At 38.8% G+C, this 24,765-nt stretch overlaps 1 protein-coding gene across 1 annotated transcript in view; it reads left to right on the top strand.

Annotated features, from left to right (window-relative positions):
- Positions 1–24,765, top strand: part of PARD3B (par-3 family cell polarity regulator beta) — a 439,781-nt gene that overhangs the window by 171,783 nt on the left and 243,233 nt on the right. The window contains exon 5 of the mRNA XM_054173397.1: positions 21,480–21,568. Coding sequence (XP_054029372.1) covers positions 21,480–21,568 — 89 coding nt within the window. The remainder of the gene's footprint in view (positions 1–21,479; positions 21,569–24,765) is intronic.

Genomic DNA, 24,765 nt, shown 5'->3' with positions numbered 1-24,765 from the left:
ACAGCTTGAGATTGTGTCCTCTTGTTCTGGTGCTGGTTGCCTGGGAGAAGAGACCAACCCCCACCTGGCTACAACCTCCTGTCAGGTAGTTGTAGAGAGCAATAAGGTCTCCCCTGAACCTCCTCTTCTCCAGGCTAAGCAACCCCAGCTCCCTCAGCCTCTTCACCTCATAGGGCTCACCAACTTTGTTACCCTTCTCTGGACACTTTCCAGCAACTCAACATCTTTCCTAAGCTGAGGGGCCCAGAACTGGACTCAGCCCACCAGCCAGTTCCTAACCCAGCGCAGAGTGCTGCTGTCCAAGCCACAGGCTGACAGCTTGGCCAGGAGTTTGCTGTGGGGGACAGTATCAGAGGCCTTGCTGAAGTCCAGGTAGACTACATCCACAGCCTTCCTCACATCCACCAGGTAGTCACCTGATCATAGAAGGAGATCAGGTTGGTCAGGCAGGACCTGCCCTTCCTAAATCCATGCTGGCTGGGCCTGATCCCTTGGCCATCCTGTAAGTGCTGTGTGATTGCACTTAAGATGACCTGTTCCTCTTGCCTGCCTGGCACTGAGGTCAGTCTGACAGGCCTGGAATTTCCCAGTTCCTCCTTCCAGCCCTTCTTGTGCATGGGCATCACATTGGCCAGCTTCCAGTCATCTGTGATCTCTCCAGTGTGCCAGGACTGTTGAAAAATGATGGAGAGAGGCTCATCTGCCAGCTCTCTCAGCACCCTAGGATGGATCTCATCTGGTCCCATGGACTTGTGGGGATCCAAGTGGCTAAGGAGGTCTCTGATTTGATATATATATAATTTATAACCTGTTAATTTTGCTTGTAAAGTAGTTGAAATTATCAGTCTGTGCTTTTGATAAATGTATATTAAGTAAAATTGTACAAATTAAAGTTAGAAAAAAAGTTCATGTCATTCACCAGCTCCTAAAGGTGGGGGAAAAAAAAATTCAAGCAGAAGACAGAAAAATATCTCTGCATTGAGCCTACCAGCAGCTCATTTAGTGGGAGAGCATGTCTTTGGAAAGCAATATAAAGAAATGCTACCCACTTACTGGCATATATAGCATATATGTTCATGTGTTGCTCTTTTCTGACAATGTTGTGCCTCATACACTGTTGTGAAAAGAACATGAGCTAGATAAATATATTGCAGTTCATAGATAATGAAAGGGTGTGTGTGTAAAGGAATCTGAGAATACAGCTCACTAGAGAGCAAATTTTATGTTCTAGCAGCACTGAAATTTGAGAATCATTCAGCTACCTAGGCACCTAGCACTGATTTTTACTGATACTGTTGGGATCAGGCCCTTAACACTCCCTAACCTCCCTCCTAAATAGGACCTTATTTGTTAACATGCTTGTTCTGCCATGAGATTTGGGAGTTTTGAACTGGGGAATAGGGATGCAGTTTACAGTCCTGGAGTCCTTCTGGGCCAATTCGCCTGCCACAGGTAGGGCCCCTTCCCCCTGCCCTTAACCCTGTTCCTGCAGGGGACTGAGGGTTATAGAACTCAAGGCTGGCCCTGCCTCCTGGGGCTCTTCAGACAGCCTCATGGCTTTGCAATTGCTCTCCACCCTCTGCTCCTGCATTCTGGGACTGCTCCTGGGTGGCTCTCCTGGTTCATGGTAGGGCAGTGTTCCCCTGGGCTGGCAGGCTGGTAGCAGTCATGCTGTGGGGCTCCTGCTACTGCCAGGTGCCTGCCTGTCTTCCCTCTTTTCCACCCAGTGGCAGGCCACAGGCAGTGGAAGGCTTTTGCAGTTTGACTTTATGCAACTTTAAATCAAAGAAGAAATGCTAGCCAACAGAATTGTGGGGATTCATATTGATAGTTTTCCCTTGCTTTTGGAGGCAAACTTGACTGTGTGATGCAACTGGGGAACAGGAGGTGCCTATTGAGGATGACAAACTGTCAGGGGTGTTCAGCCTCCACTCCAATACATTTTTTTCAACTGCAGATAGCATTTTTGAGTTCATTATAGCTTGCTCTCATAAGTCGTCATTTCTGTCTCAAGGCTGTAGTGCTTTTCACTGTAAAGCAGATTGATGCTGGCACGTTTTTTCTATTTTAATTTTACAAAGTTGTCACACCGAAACTGTGCCTCATATTGGAAGTGAAGAGATAAACAAAGAGCTAAAATAAAATTTAAAAGGAGCATGAACAACATTCATCTTGGTTTGTTGTTGTTTTGTTTTTTTCAAATAAGCTGAAGGGATGTAGTACCCCTCTGCCACTGTGGTAAGTCTGCAAACATCAGGCGATCAATCTGAATTGAGTTAGTGTATATGCAGTAAGCAGAAACAGGTGAAAATTAGGTTATCTGTGCCCAACTTTTTCTATTTGCTATGAACAATGAGATATAAACTAGTTTTTAGACTTGATTAGTTTTGTTTATTTTCAGAGAGGGGCAGAGGCAGAACATGTACTATATCTACCGTAGTTATTAAACCAAGAAACTATATAAAGTCACTGGCTCAATTGTGACATTTGCAGATAAAGGTAGAAAGCTCTGCTATAAATAAATCTGAAGTGAAGGAGGAAAACCAGCAGCTATCTGTGGTACATTTCAATTTTATCTCTGAAAAACAAAAAACCCAAGAATTTTCTGTCCTTTTGCTAACAAAAATCCCCAGTCATAATCTCTGCCAGTGTCAGAAATGCTAACCAATTTATAATCTGAACTATAATTTAGAACTTAATTTTTTGGGGGTTGGTTGGTTTGTGGACTCCCAAAAATTTTCCAGTGAAGACAGTAAGCTAGATCTTCACAGTTGCTTTGCATGAAGTTCTAAACATAGAGAAGGAATTGACTAGATTGCATCCATTGTCCACAGCAATAAAATCCCAGTGGCATACATGTGTATCATAGTGTCACTAAGGTTGGAAGAGACCTCAAAGATCATCGAGTCCAACTTGTCACCACAGACCTCATAACTAGACCATGGCACCAAGTGCCACATCCAATCTCCTCTTGAACACCTCCAGGGATGGTGATTCCACCACCTCCCTGGGCAGCCCATTCCAATGACGAACAAACTCTCTCAGTGAAGAGCTTTCTCCTCACCTCAAGCCTAAACTTCCCCTGGCACAGCTTGAGACTGTGTCCCCTTGTTCTGGTGCTGGTTGCCTGAGAGAAGAGACCAATCCCTTCCTGGCTACAACCACCTTTCAGGTAGTTGTAGAGAGCAATAAGGTCTCCCCTGAGCCTCCTCTTCTCCAGGCTAAACAATCCCAGCTCCCTCAGCCTCTCCTCATAGGGCTTGTGCTCAAGGCCTCTCACCAGCCTTGTTGCCCTTCCCTGGACACGTTCAAGTGTCTCGATGTCCTTCTTAAACTGAGGGTCCCAGAACTGGACACAGTACTCAAGGTGTGGCCTAACCAATGCAGAGTACAGGGGCACAATGACTTCCCTGCTTCTGCTGGCCACACTGTTCCTGATGCAGGCCAGGATGCCATTGGCCTTCTTGGCCACCTGGGCAATAGTATCACAGTACTCTCATTGTTGCAATTCTTGAGTGCACAGTGACTATTAATCTTTGATTTAAAGGGGAAAGGTAAGTCTTTGAAAACATGTAATGTATAACAGCTGTTATACCCTTATAGAAAACTTTTACACACATTTATGCCTCTGCACTGGTGAGAAGCAGCAATTGCACACACACAAAAAAGCACGGTTTCTCAGATATGACAGGGTAATGTTCTTTCCTGAGATTGCAGTCATATCTATACAGTAATGGCTTGTTTTCCATTTGCCTAGCTGAAAAGATAATTACCATTTTCTTTTTTTTTTTCCCCTTCATGTCAAGAAGTATCACCACCACTTCAGAATACAGCTAAAGACACAGGAGACGCAGATGTGGGCTTTGAGTCCGATTGTTAATCCAGCTTGAAACTATTTGCTTCGAGAACCGAGCATTTATTTTCAAGCCAGCACCTCACCTGTTACATGGTTTGTGTTGTAAAAGCTCTGAAAGTCAAGTCACATGTGGAACTGGAAACCCAGTGTTGTCCTTTCCGCTAGCTTGTGCAGGCTGATGAGCAGTGTTGATGTACTTCTATGTCTTTTCAGACTGGGCACTAAAGAATCAAAGCATCCTCTTCCTAGAGATTGCTAATGTTTTCTTCGACAGAGGTCACTCATGTTTACCAGAGAATTATATATACATAAAAGTTAATTAGTTCACAGAGTATGAAAAACTTCTGCTCTTTGTGGAATCTAATTGAGAACCTGAAAAGAATCATTCTCTAGTTCTACTTGCCCAAGCCCTGAACCCCTCAGAACTGAACCACTGATAGTATTTGCCTTTTCTCTAGTGGAGGGGCTTGTGGGAAGAGCATTTTGCTATTAGGGTTTTTGACATTCAGCACCATCGGTGATCAAATGTGCCTGTTCTGAGGGTGAATGAAATATGCTCTGAAGTGTTCAGGTTATTTCTATCAGACAAAACTTCAAGGTCTACTACTGTTCCTGTGTCATCTCTCACTTCTGCCCTTTGAGTTTAAAGTTGAGCTGTTATTGTTGGGGCCCCTTGAGTTGCCTGAGGCTATTGAATGTCCAAATAACCATAACAACAGAAATAATATTTGCATTCATCTGATAAACAGTCCCTGTTTGAATGTTACAAAGTTGTAAGGCAGTTCAGGCTTGGAACTTTGGTCTACATTCAGCTCTCTGAATCCTTGCATTTGTATTTTCCAGACTTGGTGGTACTTGTAGCTGTTGGAATTAGATACAGCTGTGGGATTCTTGCACAAAGGAAACAAATTTTCAGTCCAGATCAAGCCTAATTAGCCCTGAAGTTGTTCTAGTTGGGTTCTCATTCAACTTCCAGTGAATGTTTGCAAACTAAGCTTACCATTTAAACAGTAAAGGATTGTTTGCTGTGAGAGGATATAGCAGATAGAAAGGCTTGTCTCTCTTTCTTTTAGAGCCTTAACTCCTTTTGTGCTGCCAACACTGTACCATAGACAGTTCATGCTGAAGGGAGGTTTTGGATTTTTAGTTCAGCTCCCCAGGCCACTGTATTTATGATCCACAGGCTTGATTGCTCAATTACCATTGTTCAGGAGTAAATGTGTATTGAGGAAGCCTGGAGTAGCTCAAAATGCAGCAGTGCATCAATTTAACCACGCAGGTCAGTATTATCCTGTTATTTCACTGTTGGTTTTTTTTTCATGTGTCCAGTACTTATTAAAATACTAAGCCAAATTCACTATGCTTTTTTTGTTGGAATTTAAAGCTCTGCATGAGATTACACACAGATAGTTGAAAAAATACCATTCCCTCCATGATTATCTCTCCTACTAGGAGCTGCTTTTGTCTAGGATGTATTGCTCATGCCTGCAGGATGTACTATGTTTCAGGGGTCCTAGACTATTCAGCTCATTCTCAGAAGAAAGCAGTGAATGTTGCTTTCAGTTGCTTTTGAATTTGTTACAGTTCATCTTTGAATGAGAGGCCTTTCTTTAGGAAGTCTACCTTGTTCTTTCCTTCACAAAGTAACACATGGAAGCTATTTATTTGTACCTTTTCTATATAGAAGAAAAGATAATGTCTTTACTTTTTTAGGTACCTAAAACACATTACAGTGATGTGGAGCTATTAAATATGCAGATTAGTAGTGCTCAATATACAAAGGATGAAAACAAAGTCTAGCAGGTTGCTGTTCTTTGGATTTTTATAATGCAGTTATAAAGTCTTCAGAAAAAGCTTTGCTAGTGTAAGAAACTGCAGTGTACAAAATACTTGCTTTTCTAAATAATAAATTCAGCAAACTAGGCATAGGTAATCTTCTTTTTTTTTTAAGTCAGACAAGTGAGAAACCCCAAGCCTACTAAAACCAACCCACACTCTCACCTTCAAAACACTGCCTGTCTCCCAGCATTTTTGGTTGTGGAGTATTTCTAATTATAATCAGACCTGAATAATTCATGTTGAGTTTATTCATAAGTAATAATATTTGTAATATTTAACTGGTAAGTAAAACTGCACTGTTCTTTGTATCTAATCATGTTGTACTTGGAGTTTTAAAGCTTATATAATTCACATACATGAAAACTTTCATAACCTACTGTTAAGGTCACTCAAATTTTCTGTCAGTGCATTTCTTAAAATCAAGGAAATTTTAAGTTAAGGAAATACTTGTTTTAAATCAATCTCACTTCACATGCCTTAGCTCAGAAGCATCCTAAAGAACTTAAATGTACTGACCCTTGTCACTTCTTTGTGCATCTGTCACATTCCTCACTTTCTGTCACAAGCAGTCCTTACTGCCTTCACTACCTGGTCTTTCCAGATAACCATAAAGAAAAAATAAATTGTGAAAATAAAGAAGATGGTTTGCAGTTTAGGAAGGATGTCCTGCAGGAGAGATGTATTCTAGAAGTCCACAGAGAGGTGTGGATGGTCTTGTAAATTACATGCAGATTTTTAATTTTTTTTCCCCTCAACAGTCTACTTCTGCTTTACATGTAAACTTGATTTGTTAGCCACTTTATTCCCAAGAGCACCTTCCCTGTATTGCCTTTGGGTTGGCTCACAAAGCAGCTTTGCACTACAATTTGCTTCACTTTTGTGTTGTACCATTGATCAAGAGAGACTGAGGGAGCTGGGGCTCTTCAGCTTGGAGAAGAGGAGACTGAGAGGTGACCTCACCAATGTTTATAAATATGTAAAGGGTGAGTCCTGAGCGGATGAAGCCAGGCTCTTCTTGGTGGTGCCCAGTGACAGGACAAGTGGCAATGGGTGGAAGCTGAGGCATAGGAAGTTTCATGTAAATATGAGGAAAAATTTTTTCACTGTGAAGGTGACGGAGCACTGGAACAGGCTGCCCAGGGGGATTGAGGAGTCTCCCTGTCTGGAGATATTCAAAGCTCACCTGGATGCGTTCCTGTGTAATCTGGTGTACATGATCCTCCTCTGGCAGGGGGGTTGGACTAGATCATCTTTCGAGGTCCCTTCCAGAAAGTCTGTGATTCTGTGATTAAGCTGAAGTGACTCAAATAGGTAACAAAGAGCAAACAACTCAGTCCAAAGCGGTTGTGGAGTATGATGCTAATTGGATAATTTCATTTACTGAACCATAATAGAATGGTAGTCTCAGAGATAGCAGTGCAGCTGAAAATACAGGGTTTTAATCACAAAGCTTTTGGTTTTCCAGTCTTACTAAATGTGATCAAACATCTTCTGAGTACTGAAAGAGTGCATACATTTTGAGTTTCTTAGCCTAAAAAGAAGAAAGCAAACACTGCCTTTTAGATCTACTCAAAATGTTTCTAAAAATCTTCAGACTCAAATATTGAAATCAAAGCTGCATATCTGCAAACACAAGTAAAATCCTCGTGTCTAACTGGGTTAATTGTTGTGTAGAGTACTTTGTAACTTGCTGGAGTGTTCTGATGTGATTTGATGTGGTCCAGACTTAACTGTGAGAGGAAGTAGTAGTTAGGTATTGATTTGATGCATAATAAAAGTAGCTTGGGACTTGATTTACTTTTCTGTTTGGTTTTCAAATTCTGAGGAACTGTTAAGAAAGGATCTGTTTTGTCCCAGCGTGTAGTTTTTTGGTGTGTCTGAAAACCAGCTTGAGCATCTTCTCTGGAGAGGCTAGGAAACAATGAAGCCATATAAAGGCGTACAAGGAAATAGATAAGCTCTTTGTGCGAGACAATTTCATAGTAAACATACCTCTGGGATATTTTGTTTCTTGGAAATCATTGATATAAGTGAGACTGTTTCTTTTAAAACAGGCATAATTTTCTCCTTTTTTTCTCAAAGAAAGAGGCATTGACTTGAAAGAGGCAGGTTTGTCCGGGAACACATGCAAGAAACAGGAGAATTGATAAATCGCGCTGTTCCCGCTCTTTCAGGGAATCACTCCTTTGTTCCTCTCACCTGTCATGCTCACCGAAGCAACAGCCATTTGTTCTCTGACCTTCGCTCTCGCAATTAAAGATGCTGCTATTTAGTCATCAGCTGTAGTGCAGTTAAATCCACCTGTAAGTTTAAAAAAAGCAATTTTTGTCAGTAAATGTAATTGTATAGTGTGAAAATCAAGTTACCAGTGTGATTTCCTTTGCTTGTTTTCTTTACATTATTTAGAACTCATGGTTCTGAAAGTTCTAACTGGATGAGATTGTCCCCCTCATGATCTGATCAGCATGTAAAACTCTGCTCACTGGAATACCTTGAGTTTCACTAATCCACATGGCTTTATTATTGCTGTTCCATTTTATTCCCAAAGAATTTGCTGATGTATCTGTGCTTAAGATAATTTCTTCACCTTGCTTTCTTTCAACCATGTGATAAATTCTGTTTCCTTCCACTGCAATTTTTAGTGCTGTCAAATTATTTACTAACCAGCACTGTTATTTCAAGATGTAGTTAATAATTAGCAGGAAACCAGATCTTTTTATGAAAGGTTATTTTCTGATCACTTAAAAAAATCCTAGAAGTTGAAAATACCATCATGCTTCATAAGGATTTGTTGGAAATAACAATATATTCTCAGGTGGTCTGTCTCTAGTTTGAATTGCCTGCTAGGTTTAAGATAAGCCAGTAATAGTAATGTCTTGGCTCACAGGAGTCAACTCAGGTATATTAATAACATCCACTCATAAATTCAGAGTAACACTATGCCTGTAATTTCAGATCCTAAAGCAAGGGTTTATATACAGTTGCACTGAATTAAAATGCTACACAGTTGCCTTAATTTTCATTGAGAATTGGGATCAAGATCAAGGGCTTTATGTAGGGCAGTGTGTTTTCTTGCATTTGAATACAAGCAGCTCTCAATTCCTTGAAGAGATTCAGAGTTGTCTTTTTTCTCCTTAGGCCATCCTGATGGCTCCCTGCCCACAGTGTTGGGGAGATTTTGTTGAGAGTGAAGGTTGGCAATTTGGTGTGCCGAATGCCCAGAGCTAAGGAAGGAGCGGGATTTCTAAGAGAAGTAATTCCTTCCTGTACTGAGATACATTGTTAGACTTGTATGGTATCTTTGACACCAGATAAGATGTTAGAAGAACTTCACCTGCAACTTATATGCTGTATGCACACACACACATATACATATTTATATGTATGTGTGTATATATATATATATATAAAATAGAAAAAAAAAATCTTTTGAGAATTTAGCATCTCTATGGAGGAAACAGTTAAACATTAGATGTCTACAGGATGATTCACAGACTGTTACTAATAAGCCATTTAGACTGAAGCAAGCTGATAAGTCTTTCATTAACTCAACGCCTGAATCTTCTGAAAAAGTAAATACATTTGCAGCCCCCAGAGTTAAGGGGCAATGCTTAAATCCTAGTGGGAATGGAAATGTGTTTAATCTAAAAAGGCAATGTCGTTTTTAGTACCTTGTGTTCAAGGGCTGTATTCACAGCTGAGGAAGCTCTACATTAATCACAGCTTGGGGTTCCTTGGGATGTTGTGGAAGTGTCTGGGCAAACATCGGGTGAATGGGGCTCTGAGACCACTCAAGTCCTTCTCGTGCTGTAGATTTGGAATCTCATGGGACCCTCATCTTTGAATGTTGTGAATATTCCTGTATCCTGGGCATTTTTTCTACCTTAGCTTTTTATCAGAGCATTTCATCAGTAACCTTTTACCATTCGTGTTTAGTCTTTATCCTTTCAGAGTGCAGCAGAAGCTATATTTCAGTATCTCTTGCCTGTATCATATTTTAAAGAAACTAATTTTTGTCTCATGTCTTGATATCCATATACATTGCTAGCCAGTCTGTATACCACCATTAGACAGAAGAAGGGGTCTTTGGCTATTGCATTAATGCCTAAAGGGGATCATATATTGAGAGAAGAGGCTTGTCTGGGAGTTTGGTATTCATGTTCTGTAGCTGCTGACATCAGTTCAGTGTTCAGCCTTTGACAAGGGCAAACAGTGAAAGATGTGCACTTTGAACATCTGGAGAAAAAGCTTCTAACCTACTCCACATGCCTCTCTTTCCCAGAGAGTGGGCTCTGTTGGTGTTTAATTAGAAAAGCAGGTGGATTTTTAAAAATGTTTTTCTGCTTAACATGGCTTGGTTATAATAATGTTTCTGTGACAACTTTTTTTTAGCTGGACTATTGGCCACTGCATTGTGCAGATGTGGTCCTGCATTGGTGCACTGCCTGTGCATACTGGAGTACAGGAAATTATGTAGCTGTTCTACAAAGATTTAGTTGAAGCTAAAATATTCATCTGACTGCACCATCTGTCTTGTGCTGTCTCTCCTCTACGCATTCCTCAGGCTCTAGCATTGCTTGCAGAAAAAGAGTTGCATTCTGATTGTTGTCTCTCTAGGTCTATAGTGAGCAAGTTCTAAATATTCATGATGTTATGTATATATCATGCTAGGTGGCTTGTATTATTAGAAATCCTGGGCTTTAAGCACACTATCATCCATTGTTCAGTAAACACAATTACATTGCCCTATCTTTCATCTCCTCTGTAATGAATCCACACTAATTGATTAATCAGTGCTGTTGCTTCACTATGATAATCCCGTATGAGGAGTAGTAGTAACATAACCAGCAATTACTAACGTATGTTGCACACTGAGGGAAAACATAATGCAATACATGGCAAACCCTGGAGCAGGAGGAACAGAGTGGTGCCTCAGCCGGGCCTCACATGACACAGGACAGCATTGTCTGCTGTAAGGAGGGGTGGGCCAGGTGGACCTGATTCTAGGTAGTATTTGGATGTGAGTGGGATTTATTGATTACTGGTACAGGGAGTGTCTATGGCCTATCACTGATGAGTTGCCCAAAATGGCATATCTGAGATGTGGACAATATGAACAGCTATATCTTTTTCTATGTTTCATCTGGTGTTGGCTACTGAAGTGACTTCTTGACTTAAATTTGGCTATGGCGGTGACTTCTACAGCGAGATAAATAGCGTTCTTACACCATCATAGCATCTTACTGATATTACTGTTTAATTGCCAAGGCAATGAGTAGAGATTTCTGATCTAAGATAAAGCTTCATGTTTGCTCTCACAGACTATGACTGGTGCTTAGTAGGCTGATGGATGGTAATGATCTAGATATCCTTGCTGTTACAGAATCAACAGATCTATAGATTTCTGTTCACCAGCCTAGCTTGTTTAAGGCATCACATTATATGCTTCATTCATAGAATTAACAGCAAAATATCAAATACAATCTTTAGTGAAGTTCCTTTTTTAACCTTAAAAATACACATGCTTTTAAAATGTTGGAAACCATTGGTCTTCATCCCCACTGTTGTTGGTGATGGTGGTGAAGGTAAACATAATTTTCATTTGTGTGAAAAAGACAACTGAATTGAATAAAGGACTTATTGCAAAGAATAAAGATGCAAGGCTAAAGTACATTTGCATATTCAGCTTTTAAATGATATACTTTCATTAGAAGTATTTCAGATAATATCGAGGGCATATTAATGTAGCTAAAGCAAAAAGCTTTGATTTGGCATAGCAATTATCTTTGCAAATTTTTTCCTTCCCCCCCATGTTGTGCATTGTTGGATTGTTTTGTGCCTGTTTTGTTTGTTTGTTTGTTTGGGGGTGTGTGTGTGTGTTTTGTTTTGAAGTGTTCAGAATTAGTCATTTAATGTAGTTTGAATGAAATCCAAATCCTTTTTTTTTTTTTGTGAAAATGGTTATCTGGCATCATACAGAAAACTGTCTAGATAAGATTTAGATGTTCACTAACTAATGCTTTCATGAAGAAATTATCCTAATGTATTGTATGGTGATTTCAGAGAATTTTCATGAACTTTTTCAAAAGGAGCAACCAGTTCCTCTTCGCAAAGATAAGGAAAGAGTTGAAATACAGATTTGTAGTTTGCGAATCTTTTGTAAAATGTTCTGTCAATCAAGGATCTTGGGAGGCTTAAAAAAAAGTGAGATGAGCTAGAGAAGATAAAGCTAATGTTCTCAAGTTGCGCCAGGGGAGGTTTAGGATGGAGGTTAGGATGAAGTTCTACACAGAGAGAATGATTGTCCATTGGAATGGGCTACCTGAGGAGGTGCTGGAGTCACCATCACTGAAGGTGTTCAGGACGAGGCATGACAGGATGCTTGGTTGCATGGTTTAGTTGATTCGGTGGTGTTGGATGGTAGGTTGGACACAATGATCTTGAAGGTCTCTTTCCAACCTGGTTTATGCTATGCTATGCTATGCTGTGCTGTGCTGTGCTGTGCTGTGCTGTGCTGTGCTATGCTGTGCTGTGCTGTGCTATGCTATGCTGTGCTATTCTCTTGATCTGAGAAAATTTGGTAGATTTTCTTGTGGACGTGATTTTCTTTCCTAATTTTGCCATATTAATTATCCAATAGCAGTTTCCAACCCAGAGAAGGGACTGGTGTGTGTTTGTAGAGCTGATGATAGCGCAATTTTTCAATGATGCTTGTTGCCATGGGAATGCTTACAAATAATTTAATAACTCCAATGTCCAAAGGTTGTGCACTTTCTTTGAACACAGATTTTTTTTTTTTTTCTGTCTCCAAGTGGTTGATAGGGAAGAAATCACAAGTTTTAACTTGGAAACTCCCTCTTCTTCACTGCCTTGTATTGCCAATAGCACTGGTGAATCTCTGTAAATTGAAGACTACCCACAGATTTAGCAATAGTCCATAAAACTCTAATTAAGACATGAAAAGGTAAATAAAATGCAAATAGTAATATCCTAGCAGAATTTCAGGATCTATCTACATGATTTCTAACAACTAGGCACAAGAGTAGCTGTGCTTCAGGTCAGCCAGAGTCTTTTAAAATGCTTTTAGCATGGATGCCCTCAAATTAACTGTCTTGCTGAGATGTAGATAATACCAGCTCAGGCACACTGATTTCTTAATAATTATTTGTGGTGTCTAGGTGGCCTGTAGTGCAGGTAGACAGCTTGTGTATGTCTTCAAAAGATAATGAAGGCACATTCAGAAACAATAGGATGTGATTTAAGTCAGTAACATTCTTTACATAATTTTGCTCCTACTTTCATAGTTTTCATCAGAAAAAGAGCTATACACTGACTTTAACTCTTTCTGCAGGTATTGGTAAGCTAATTTTTATCTGATACTGGACAGAGCTCAATGTTTTCTAGTTGTAGAAAACAGAGGTTCATTATCTAAAATTCTGTGCACCCTATAGAATCCTAATGTGTTTTTCACTATGAAAACCCTGTGGAAGCATTCGGTAGCATATCTACGTTTGAATGCCTACCTGATCAAAGTAGGCAATCAAAAATGATCATGATAAAAGGGGAAGAGAGCTAATAAATATATTCTCTGTTCTAAAGGTGCCAGTGGTCCTGTGTCTGTCTAGTTACACTGTTCTTTCAGTAATTGTTCCACTATTCACAGGTCCTAAAAGTTGTCTCCACTTGCCATATTGCTTTTCAGCAGTGTTTTGGTTGTTGTGTGCTGTGGGTCCTGTGTCATCATCCCTCATTCTGCGCTCCCTGAAACATTTCCTTTAACTTCAAGAATTGGTTCTTGACCAGTAGAGATGCTAAATCCACATATTTGTCAATATGATATCAATGCTTTAAAAAGCTACTTTCTACTGCTTTGGAAAAGGTGTTGCTCACACCTCACCCTGGAAATTCTTAATGTTGGGCTTAAGTCCAGAGTTTTATATTGGGAAAACTACTTCAGAAGACTTTTAACTGAGGCAGCTTTTCCGGTTTTATTTTCCTCTGAGCCTTTTATAAAGGGAAATACTGTGGTACTCAAGCTGCACCTCTTCCTTCCCTTCACCCATGCAGATCTGCCAAGAAAGATGTGAACTCCAGTACTGCTAAAACTAATGAACAATTGTTTTTTCCCTCCCTCCCAATGTTAAAGAAGTTTTTCATCTGAGGATTCTTGGAGAATTTTGTGACCAAAAGTATATATAAATTCTGATATCCAGGCCTAAAACAATCCTTGCTGCTCTTGAAAATAAAGAACTTACTGTTTGTGTAGGCTTTTAAGAGACAGAACATTGCTGTTTCCATGCAGAGAATGCTCCTCAGATAGAGATTGATTTTTTTTTTTCTGATGTTTATTTTGATTGTTAAGAGTGGAAACTAATTAGTAGTAGGTAGAGCAGGAAAGGTTAGGTAGAACATTTTGAAGATTGACATTGGCAAGGTTGAACATTTCCAGAAAAGCCCAGTGGGAGCTGAAGAGTTGAGAAACTGTCTGGTATAGACTGTGTCCCTGAAAAACTGAAGCTGGTTCCTGTTGACTCCTGTGCTCTCTGGGAGCTGTGATTGACATTAACAGCATCTTGCCTATCTAGAAGGCAAGGATTTAAAGGTGCTGACTTTGGACTAGTCGTAATTAGAAGAGTAGAAGACATTGCCTCCCATACTCAGCCCCATGAGGTACTCTTCCTCCTGTCTTCTCCTTGTGAGAGAGCCCCGTTTCCCACTGAACATTTGTCCTGACACTGTTTTAGCAGTTGTTGACCGTTGAGCTAAGGCATAAATGATAATTCTGAATATGTCTCTGTGTGCATAAAGATTCTTGTCCCACTTTCCACAGCGGTACTGAGTCCTTCTGCTGAACTGCACACATTGCATGGCTGCTAACTCAGTGTTGCCCAGAGTAGTTGGACCTGCCAGGGAAGGATGTTTCAGCCAGCTTGATCTTTGCATTGACCAGCACAGTGTATATAATCTACCGATATCATTCAGCTGTGATGATACCCTTAGCAGAGAGCTGTGAGCAAACAATTTAGGGGAATAATTTCTTACTCTAGACTGATTACCAGGAGACAGTCTGTTTGTGCCCTTGGTTTAAAATATCTTTTTCAAGTGCCAAGACCACAGCTCATTACAATATTCAAGAAATCCATTGGTAGTTGAGAGGGGGGAAATGTGGCTGTTGTAGTTCCTGAACCTGTCATGTAATTGCTAGAAGCTGTACTATGTTATGGCTTTTCTTTGTGCTGTGCTAATTAGACATGAATCCACTTGCATATTATTAAAAATATCTGAAGATGTACAGCTATTCTTACATTGAAAAATATTTTTTACTAGTCCAGTAAAATACATTTCCATTGACAACATTGAAAGAAGCTGTATGATTCTTATTTTATTTATTTCCTGCCTAAAAATCATCTTTAATAAGTGATTAATTGCATTTGTAGATACTGCACAATTGCGTCAATTATCCATTTCAAACGAATTTCATTCTGAATAGCTGAGAGGATGATGTATTTCAATCAGTAACTGAAATGAAAGTTTTGTAAGCTGTTTAAAAATACTTGCCACATTTTATGGAGGTAGAGAGATTTAATCAAGCAGACCGCTGGGGGAGGGGGGAAGATGAAAATGCAGATAAAAAAACAAAACAAAGTAAAATCCAAACAAAAAGCCACAATTAAAAAAACCCAAACATAAAAATCCCCAAACCAAACCAAAAAACAACCACAAAAACCAACCAACACCACTGATTTTTTTTTTCCCCCTTCCATTTAGCCACATTTTATTACTTTGCTTTGCATTGGTTTCTGTCCTGGTTATATTGGTCATAGCTATACTGTGGGGGATTTTTAATTGAGATAAATAAGTTGTGGTTATAAATATACTTGTTTAAGTATGACAGCTTGCATGTCTGTTGAGTAATGCCTTCTCTTTCAGACAAGCTCTGTAATATTTAAGAACATACTGAGCAATTTGCTCAATTTTCTATTATTGGTTGTTATTAAAACGGCGTTTGGTATTTCATTGCACTGTTTTAGAAGGAAAAAAGCAAAGATGTTAAAATAACAATTGATCTTGAAAATTTTTTGAGGTAAGCATACTTCTGCAGTATTAAGCAACTCTTGAACATATTTCAGGAAGTGGTTTTGGGTGTTCATAAATCTGTGTGCGCAGGAAGATCGTCTGGCGTTAGCTTTGTAACAAAAGGTTAGCTAAGAAGATGAAACGCAGATATTGACACCAACTTTGTTTTTGTATCTGTGGAAATGACTTCTGAGTTTTGTGTAACTCATTGGAACTTAGTATTTTACAATGTGTAATGTTTAACCTGTTCAGACCAATGGTGCTTTAACAGATTTCTGCTGATGACTTGTTATGTATTTCACTTGTCAGTGTTACCTGGCATTGAGATAGCCTGACTCTGTAAACAATAAAGGTGAAATAACTTTTAATGTGGGGGGTCAGGGTGACAGTTTCAATTAGGTCTACTGTGAATTTAAGGCCGAGTGGAGGAAACCAGATAATGATTTTAAGTCTAAATAATTTTAGAAAGTGTTTTATTTCATTCTCCCTTTTACAGTCTGTGGGTGGCAATGAAGAGCGCTGGTTATTGTGTTCAAAATTCCTTAGCCATTTCAGAAATGCAGATACATGCACATAACTTACATTTTTCCCCAACAGACCAAAGTGAAGTGTCAGAGCTTGCAAACAACACTCCGTAATTTTGGCTCAAACAAGGTTATCTTAACCTGTGCATGGTTATATTATTACTGAACACAAAAGGACCTTTATTGGGTGTTCCTTGAGCTGAATGATCTTGCAGATCATCTTCTGTTTGCAGCGGCAGTTGTTGCATTTATTACTGTAACTGAAGGTAGACACCTTTACTTTGTTTATGTGGACTAATTGGTTTGAAAATATTTATGGAAGAGCTGATTTTAAAAGCTAAAAATAGTGCTATGACTTTTTAAACCTGATCTGGCTGTCAGAAATGCTTACAGGATACTGAAAGTGTTGCTAAAAATGTTAAATTTTTAAATATGGTAATTAAAATTGTCTGTTTGGAGAGCAGTGGATGAGACATTTCCTGCATTTGTAAACTACACATTCCTTTCACCCCCAGGTTTCCTTGCATCTGACTGTTTGTTATGTTGGTAGGATCTGAACTCCTACTGAACCTTCTTGGAAGAAGGTTTAATGTTGGCCAAGCAGGGAGAGGGAACTCTGCAGCCTGCCAGCCTGCTTCATGACCTTCTGCTGTAGGGTTGGATGCCTTTCCTTTGTTATAAAAAGCTGGTGCCTACAGGGAGTATAATACTCTAAACTGGAAATTCAGATACACATTTTCACTTTTAACTTTGTCATTAAAAGAAAGTTTTGGATAGAGATATTTTCCCTTAGGAATAGTGGATTGCTTCAGTCCTACTTTGAGTAGATACCATGTGTATTTTTTCTATTTATAGATCTTATTCCCTTCAAGTTTATTGTTAGTGTTTAAACACCATTTTATACTCCAAGTGTACCCTGCAGTCAGGTTTTTCTCCAGTTGTTTATGCAGCCTTCCTAGACTCTAAATTTATCTAGTTCTGAGGTTTGTCTCATGTTAGTTATTGTTTATTAAAATATCTTTCCCAAGTAGACAAATATGTTTTTTGCTACATAGCAAAAAATCCAGAAGTGATATATTTGCAGTGTTAAAACAAGATGTTTGCAGACAGTATAATAGTTTTCTGAGTCTACCATGGAGAACTGAGGTGATTTAGTGCCCTTTTGTAGTCCCTGGTGGCCTGTGGATACTTAGAAATCTTTCTTACTGGATTAGGTAGTATAGACCACTCCTGGATGAAGGTGAAAAATTTTGCTGCAGAAGAAACTCAAGGAAAGGCTAAAATGTGATGAAAATCTACACTATAAGCAGAGTTTAGTTAGAAAACACATCTGGTACATTTTTAAAAAAATATATGAAAATCTAGATTTCCTGGGTTGCAGTGACATTGGAAACACTGAGGAATGGGACAGCAGTCTGCTGTGTTAGCTGCTCAGGGCTGCACCTTTCATTTGAAGTAAAGCCAGTTATTTGAATAATTTTCATTCAATTTTGTCTCTCTCTTTTGCTGGGTACTTTCAGGTCTCTGTCCAAGAAGTATCATTGTTTGGTTTGGGTTTTTGGGGTGTTTGGTTTTGTCTGGGTTTTTCTTTGTTTGTGTCTTTGTGTTTTTTCTTTAAATGTTTGTTTGGGTTTTTTTTATTATTTTTTTTTTTTTTTAATAAAGTGAGTATTTTCCAAAATTAAGGAGGGGGAAATGGACTCTTTCTCACACTTCCTAACCTCAGTATTTAGTGTTGGGGATAATATATATCTATGCTGACTGTTGAACTGAGAAGGCTGTGCATGTTCCCGGAATAGAAAATGTTGCTGGTATGAACTCTTGTCATTCTTAGATGTACAAGTTTCTCTAATCTGAGAGCGGTTGCATAATGAACCTAAGACTCTTTCAAGCATTTTGGTTACAGTTGTTTGCAGAGGGCTATTTTATAGGATCCTTCTTGTCTGCTTCAGTCCTAAGTTGATGAACATGCTTTTTGCAGCACTCAGAAAAATTGCCTGATTCAAATTATTCATATGCAAATAAATTTTAAAACTTACATTGTTCTTACATCTATATGCTTTTTTGGCTTCTTTTTTTAGCACACCATTTTGGATTTTATTCCTATTTCCTCAGTGAAAACTGCAATTGTCACTGTCAATGTGAATCTATGCACGGTCAGTTGAATTTGAGTCAGGTTTTGGGTTTCAGTGTCATTAATTCTGCTACTATTGAAAAACTGGCAGTCAAGTCTTTAAAATAGAAAAAGACTGAGAATTTTGGTGCATATTGGATCATTGTCTTCCAATAATGTCTTCTGCATTATTGGTCTGCTATCATTCTGCTAGTTGGGCAGGAGATAATCTGTTTAAATTTACTGTGGTTCCAATGAAATGCTGAAGTATGAAAGGAATGTGTCCATTTGTAGTGATTGTTACATGGCTGGAGCTCTAATGCAGCTCTCAGAGAGCTCAGTTATGATTTCAGTGTTATGGTTCATGTTTCCTTGATCAGTTAAGCCTTTAAATATATCTGGTTTTGTGTTTACCAACTTGAGCTTGTGATAGTCTGTGACATGTGTGAGTGCTGTGTGCCTTTAAATCAAAACAGGCAGTGGTGTGCAGGATGGGGACTGTGACATTGAACTTATCCCTATGGCATTTCTGAACTCCCTCAACACACTTCTGTCCAGCTCAGAAGAGGGTAACTTTTATTTATGAGCTTTTACCCTTAAATTACAACACACAGCAACAAAGCAAAACAAAACAAAAAAGCTATAATACCAGTTAGGGACCTCCAAAATGCATCCTATAATTCCTCACAGAATTTGTATCTTGTGGAATGATGAAAATGTGGAAATGCAGGACTGTTAGGCACCTCATAAGCCTGGACTATTTCTTTTCTGGCACAAGAATGCCCTGTAACCTTTGTGATGTGTTTAGAAATCTGTTCTCAAAGACCTATACTGTAGGTCTGATACCCTTTATATTTATAACACTCTTACTAGCTTCAAGACATTTTTGCTGGTCTGGTCTTTAGCAGAAGATCAAGCTGTTGGTAAGAACCTTTTAGCTTTGTGCCCTTACCAATTCTGTTCTGTGCCACTAAACAAGTCTAAGATTAGACGTGGTGATAAAAAAAAAATTGGTTCCTTATGGTTTAAAACCTATGAATCAGTCAACAGAAACACGAAACTGTGTTCTGAACATCCTTATTTGTCATTACTGTGAAATGTGTTTCCCAAGAGGTGGAGAGGGAGGATGATTATGGAGGTAACTGCTACAGCAAGAATAGTAACCAAAAACCCAGAAATAGAGAAATAACGTAGCTTATGCAGACTTGTGTAGACTGCAAGGAAGGCTTTAAATAGCAAAACAGTTTCAAGGCATGAGTAACAAGTGCTCTGTCATGCTCTGACCAGCACTGTGTTGCAGGCAACATATAAAAGAAAAAAGCCTAGGTAATTCACAACTCAAAATCTGCTCATGGCTTGACTCTTTTAAACCTTCCCAGAGGAAGATCTTTTGTAGCACCAGTGCTTTCAGTCATTAGCTAAAGAAGGTTTAGCTTTGTTGGGAACATTGTTGTGAAGAGGTTTGTCTGCTGCTGGCATCCATTGCTACTCAGGTGCAATCTTTTTTTTCAAGATAACATCAACCTGTGAAGGCTTTGTGTCAGATTTTTGTTGCTAGTGGTTGAGGTTGAGTTCCTGAGTTATGAGGGTAGTATGGCATTATGCTTTATACAACAGGAACTGCTCCTTTGTTCTATTGTGAAAAGTGGTTGGAAGAGATGGCATGTAGTCAGTACAGGTTTTTAAAAATAGTTCTTCCATTAGTGGCAGAACTTTGCTTTCGGTGAGTTATATTGGTCTTGCAGTGGAAGCCAAGTCTGTTGGCTCGTGCTCTGATTAACACACAGAGAATCGCTACCAATATTATAGGTTCAAAAGCAGTGTGCGAACCAAATGGGATCCAGCTTGCTTTATATTCCAAGGGTTTGCTTCCAAGGCTGGCCATGATTCTTTTTCGAAACACAAAGCAACCTACTCTCGCCCCCAACTGTCTTGATATTAATAAAATTAAAATAAGATCTACAAATCTTTGAGGAACTGAAAACACCAAACGTTTAAAGCGTTCTTTCTGAGTAGAACTGTCTCTTGAGAGAAGTTGGAAGTTGTAATATACAGTGTAGAGCTTTTATGGAAAATGAAATTACTTATCTAGTTGGCTTTGTTCTTTGGCTTTAATTTATAACATTGTTACCTTTTGCCTTGAGACAACTTGATATGGCAAATATAGACATTGGAAAACTATACCACTGCAACAACAACAACAACAAAATAATGATTAACTTTAGGCTTTATCCAGTTAAGATCAAACTCTGAATTGAATTGTCTTAGTGTGTTGACAGCTGAAGATTTATATTTTCCAGCTATGTTCCTGTTGCAGTTAGCAGAAGTGACCTCTCCAAAGAAGGTCTTTGTTACAGATTTTGCTCTGTTTACATTATTGCCATACAGGTCGCAATGAAGTATAGCACATTAAAGCTAATATATCACCTGCTGACAGTAGTCTTATCTCATTGGTACCTCTTTCCCTCTCCCAGTATGAAAAAAATGCAAACATTAAGAGTCTAAGGGTCACAAAAAGAAAGTTATATATTATCATTTGCAAAAGCTTTAGCATTAATGTCAGGTCCCTGTGTGCACTGTATAATTGTTTCTGGCCAAATGGTTACATAATTTCTTTTTCTGTGAAATTACTACAAAAACATGGTTTTACCAGATAAATGCTACTAAAGGATAGAAAGAGCAGGAAGAGAAGAAAGTGGGGGCAGCAGCTATTGGATTTATCTAAGGTCTGTGGAATTTACTGTGAGAAAGGTGATGGCTCAAGGATGGGAAACAATGGTATTCAGGCTAGGTAGGTAGAACCAGGCACTTCTCTCATAGAAGCACGGTGGGGCTATGGTTGAGGAGCAGAACAGGATGCCCTCCTGTTTCTCCAAATGCTGTCTCACACGTGCTGTGTAACACCTGCTGTGTACAGAATAGGTCTTTCAGTCCTCACTGTCCCTGAGATGACGCCACTTCTAATTTGTTTTTTCTTCCGAATACTGACTCATAAGTGCAAATGCAGCCATTCTTCTATGTGCATAAATATGTGTGTAGTTTCAAAGAGTGCTTTGAAATCTCTCAACAGGGTGTTTGCCAGGTATCCTTTCAGGATGGGGAGATGAACCTCACTGGACCCACAGAACTCTTGCTTCAGAGGGCCCGGCTCCCTGTCAGGTAGGAACATTTGCTCAGTGCCAACTCAAGCATGGTCTGTCAACATGCAAGACAAGGCTGACTTCTCATTCCAGGTGTACCTGTGAATCTGCACTGTGCTGATCATCATCACAATCTGTTCCTTCTTGTTCCTTTCTCATCCTAACCACACACTCGACTCACATACTGAAACACATATTTGTGCATGGCAACTTTTTGCCCTTGTTGATCAATCTAAATAATTTATTTGTTGTAGGGCAAAATATGCTACTACTATATACTCTGCTTTCTACTGAGTCCTACAAGCATTTAATGTCTTAAGGTAAAGGATATTCTTAGGTAGTATATTATATCTCAATAACTAACTAGTCATCTGACCCCTATAATTCTAACATGAACTTTTGCAGTTAAACTGTCACATTTGTTTTTTGAGTGGTAAGGTTATTACTGTGCTATAACCTGGAGCAGATTTTATTTCTGTGTTTATACCCTGTAAAAATTGAAGCAAATATTTGCAATATTTCCCTGCGCATTGTCTCACTAGAGTAGTCAGATGGAATGCATCATTTTCCTCTCTTCATTTATATCAACCCACAGATGGTCAACAGTATTATAACTGAAGGTGGTAGTGGTCATGTTCATTGTTTAGGAATTAACTTTTATTTTGAACAGTCTAAATTTTGAGTGAAATTTAGGCAAATATGTATGATCGCAATTGGAATCCAGTACAGCAAAATTTGAGACTTGCATAGCTGAAACATGAGGAAATTAGGTTTTATTAAGATGCTTAATGATAGGCTTTGGAATTTATTGTTCCTGAAATCATAGGGAAAATTGTAAATGGCTGAAGTAAATGAAAAAATAAAAAATTTTACTGATTACATTTGTTATACCAAATTTAAGAAGCCAGAATGCAGTATAGTGGCACAAAGTAAGTCAGTCAGATCTTTTGTGGTACTAATAGAGGGTATGACCTGACAAACTGAGAGCAAAATGTTTCCATGCTACTAATCTCCTGTCTCACCATAAGCTTATATTTCAGTTTTAAATCATGATTTAGGTTGTGCTGGTCACCTTTTTGAGTAGACAGAGGAATTCAGTCCTTTGTCCAGTATATTGTGTTTGTTGCAGAGCTATAGTGATACTGTAGCACATTGTATAATGAAATTGAGAACTGTTACATAACAAACTTCTACATGATAGTGAAAATGTCAAAATTTAATTTGTTTCAATTTTGGTCATAGCAAATAATCATTTCCTACAACTCTTCAGCTTATAGTTGTTTGTCAAAACAGTATAAAACAAAAACCATGAAATAAACAGTATCTGCATGCCTTAAGCTTAAAGCATTTATCCTTGTAAACACCTGAGGAAAAAACAAGTGTTAATCCTACCTGCATGAGGTCTGGGAAACAGGCCCAAAATTATTTCCCCAAACTGTGTGGGGAACTTTGTGCTTAAAATCTCCTATGTGTATTTTTCTTTCCTTTTAGAGGCCTCCTTGTCACATACTTTGTATCCCATTTTGTAGTTTCTTCTCCTGCTTGCTGGTACTGATATATATTTTTGGAGAGATGTGGAAAATTTGATCCTTGGCACATTTTTTAATGGAATAAATAAAGATAGGACCAATGAGCATGCCCTTGTAATTTCTGAAGATTATTTGTTGGTAAAGATGATGCTCAGAGTAATGGAAGTCAAGCTAATGCCATCAGTGTATAAAATTTGTTAGTTTTTTTCCAGTTTTCCTTCTTATTCTGGACTAGCACAGAAAGATTTTTAAAGTACAGTTGAGTCTTCATACTCCACAGAAGTCAGGTAGAAATTTGGCAGAACCTTTAATCCTGAATCCCTTGTCATTCTGTGCATTAGAATAGAATAGAATAGAATAGAATAGAATAGAATAGAATAGAATAGACCAGACCAGACCAGACCAGACCGGAAAAGTACTGGGTTTGGTCTTTTCCAACCTAAACAATTCTATGGAAACCTTGCTTTTTGTAGTAAAGAATGACTGTTAAGGAACATGAGTCTAAGTAAATGTAAGTCTGCATGGAATGGATCTTTAGCTTAATACCAGAGGATTAGCTGAAACACAGAGGGTAATTTGTGCATAGATAATTCATTATGTGTTTTCATTATCTTCTGTTTTGCTGTCTTCACACTTCTTTTTAGCAGAGGTCAGGGTCAGTTCCTTGGTTTAAGCAGTGTGGATACATAATTAAAGTGTAACTGCAGCATTTTTCCCTTGCCCATATTTTAATTTTTAATTTTTTTTTAACCTACTTTGTCTTTCATTAGTCTAACAACACAGAACTGGAACAACTTGATTTAAAGAGAAAAAAACCCAAACAACAAAGCATAAAAAGCTGGTGCCTGCAGGCTCTCTGGCTTCTCTCTAAACATTTAGACAGTTAATCTCACTAGAATTTTAGCTCCTTCCAGTGTGGGGGGGTGGGGATCTGTATTACAGCAGCATCTTTACTAGATTAATGCATTTTTAGTTAGGAGAGGTTGATTTGCTACCTCTTCAAACCTGCAACTGGAACATTCTGACACTATTTCATAGTAAATATTTACACCGTGTGCATAGTTTGTTTAGTTTTCTGTAGAATGGAGCATCTGAAATTTGCCTGTCTCTTCTAAGGGAAGGTGAGCAGTTTTCTTAATTGTGCCTGGGAAGCTCTTTGTGGACTCTTCATGTTCAGGGCTTTCTCCTCTCCTTGCAGGGTGCTCTCCATCCCTGTTTAGATATTGCTCAGATTGCTACCATTTGAGTGTATTCACTCTATTTAACATGTTGAGCTCCAGTTTCTTCTTCAGGGCTTTCAAGACATTTTCATTAAAGCTTTGAGATTCTAGTTTAAAAGAGGGAATTAAAAATGTGGAAAATGGGTAGCAGGTGGGTAGGAAATGTGCTGCCAGCTTTAGCTGAGCTGGCTGCCCTGGAAGCCTCTCTATGAGAATGGGTACGAGTATTTAATTACCATGAGTAACTGTACTGTTTTGACATGTGAAAGAAGTATATGAACAAAGTCATCACTCCATTTGGATAAATCAGTGCATTGTTTTAAAATTCCCTTTAGTAACTTGACATAACCTATAGACCTGTGCTCTCTACCATATACCAGTATTCCTTGTTAGTGGAAGCTCTCCTGCCTTGGAATAGCAGCATTGACTGGTGGGGCTGGAGGTGAAAGTGCAGAACAAGCTTAATA

Source organism: Dryobates pubescens, chromosome 2, assembly GCF_014839835.1.
Source record: "Dryobates pubescens isolate bDryPub1 chromosome 2, bDryPub1.pri, whole genome shotgun sequence".
In the NCBI taxonomy this organism is placed as follows: Eukaryota; Metazoa; Chordata; class Aves; order Piciformes; family Picidae; genus Dryobates; species Dryobates pubescens.
This window is presented reverse-complemented; position numbering and strand designations above follow the sequence as displayed.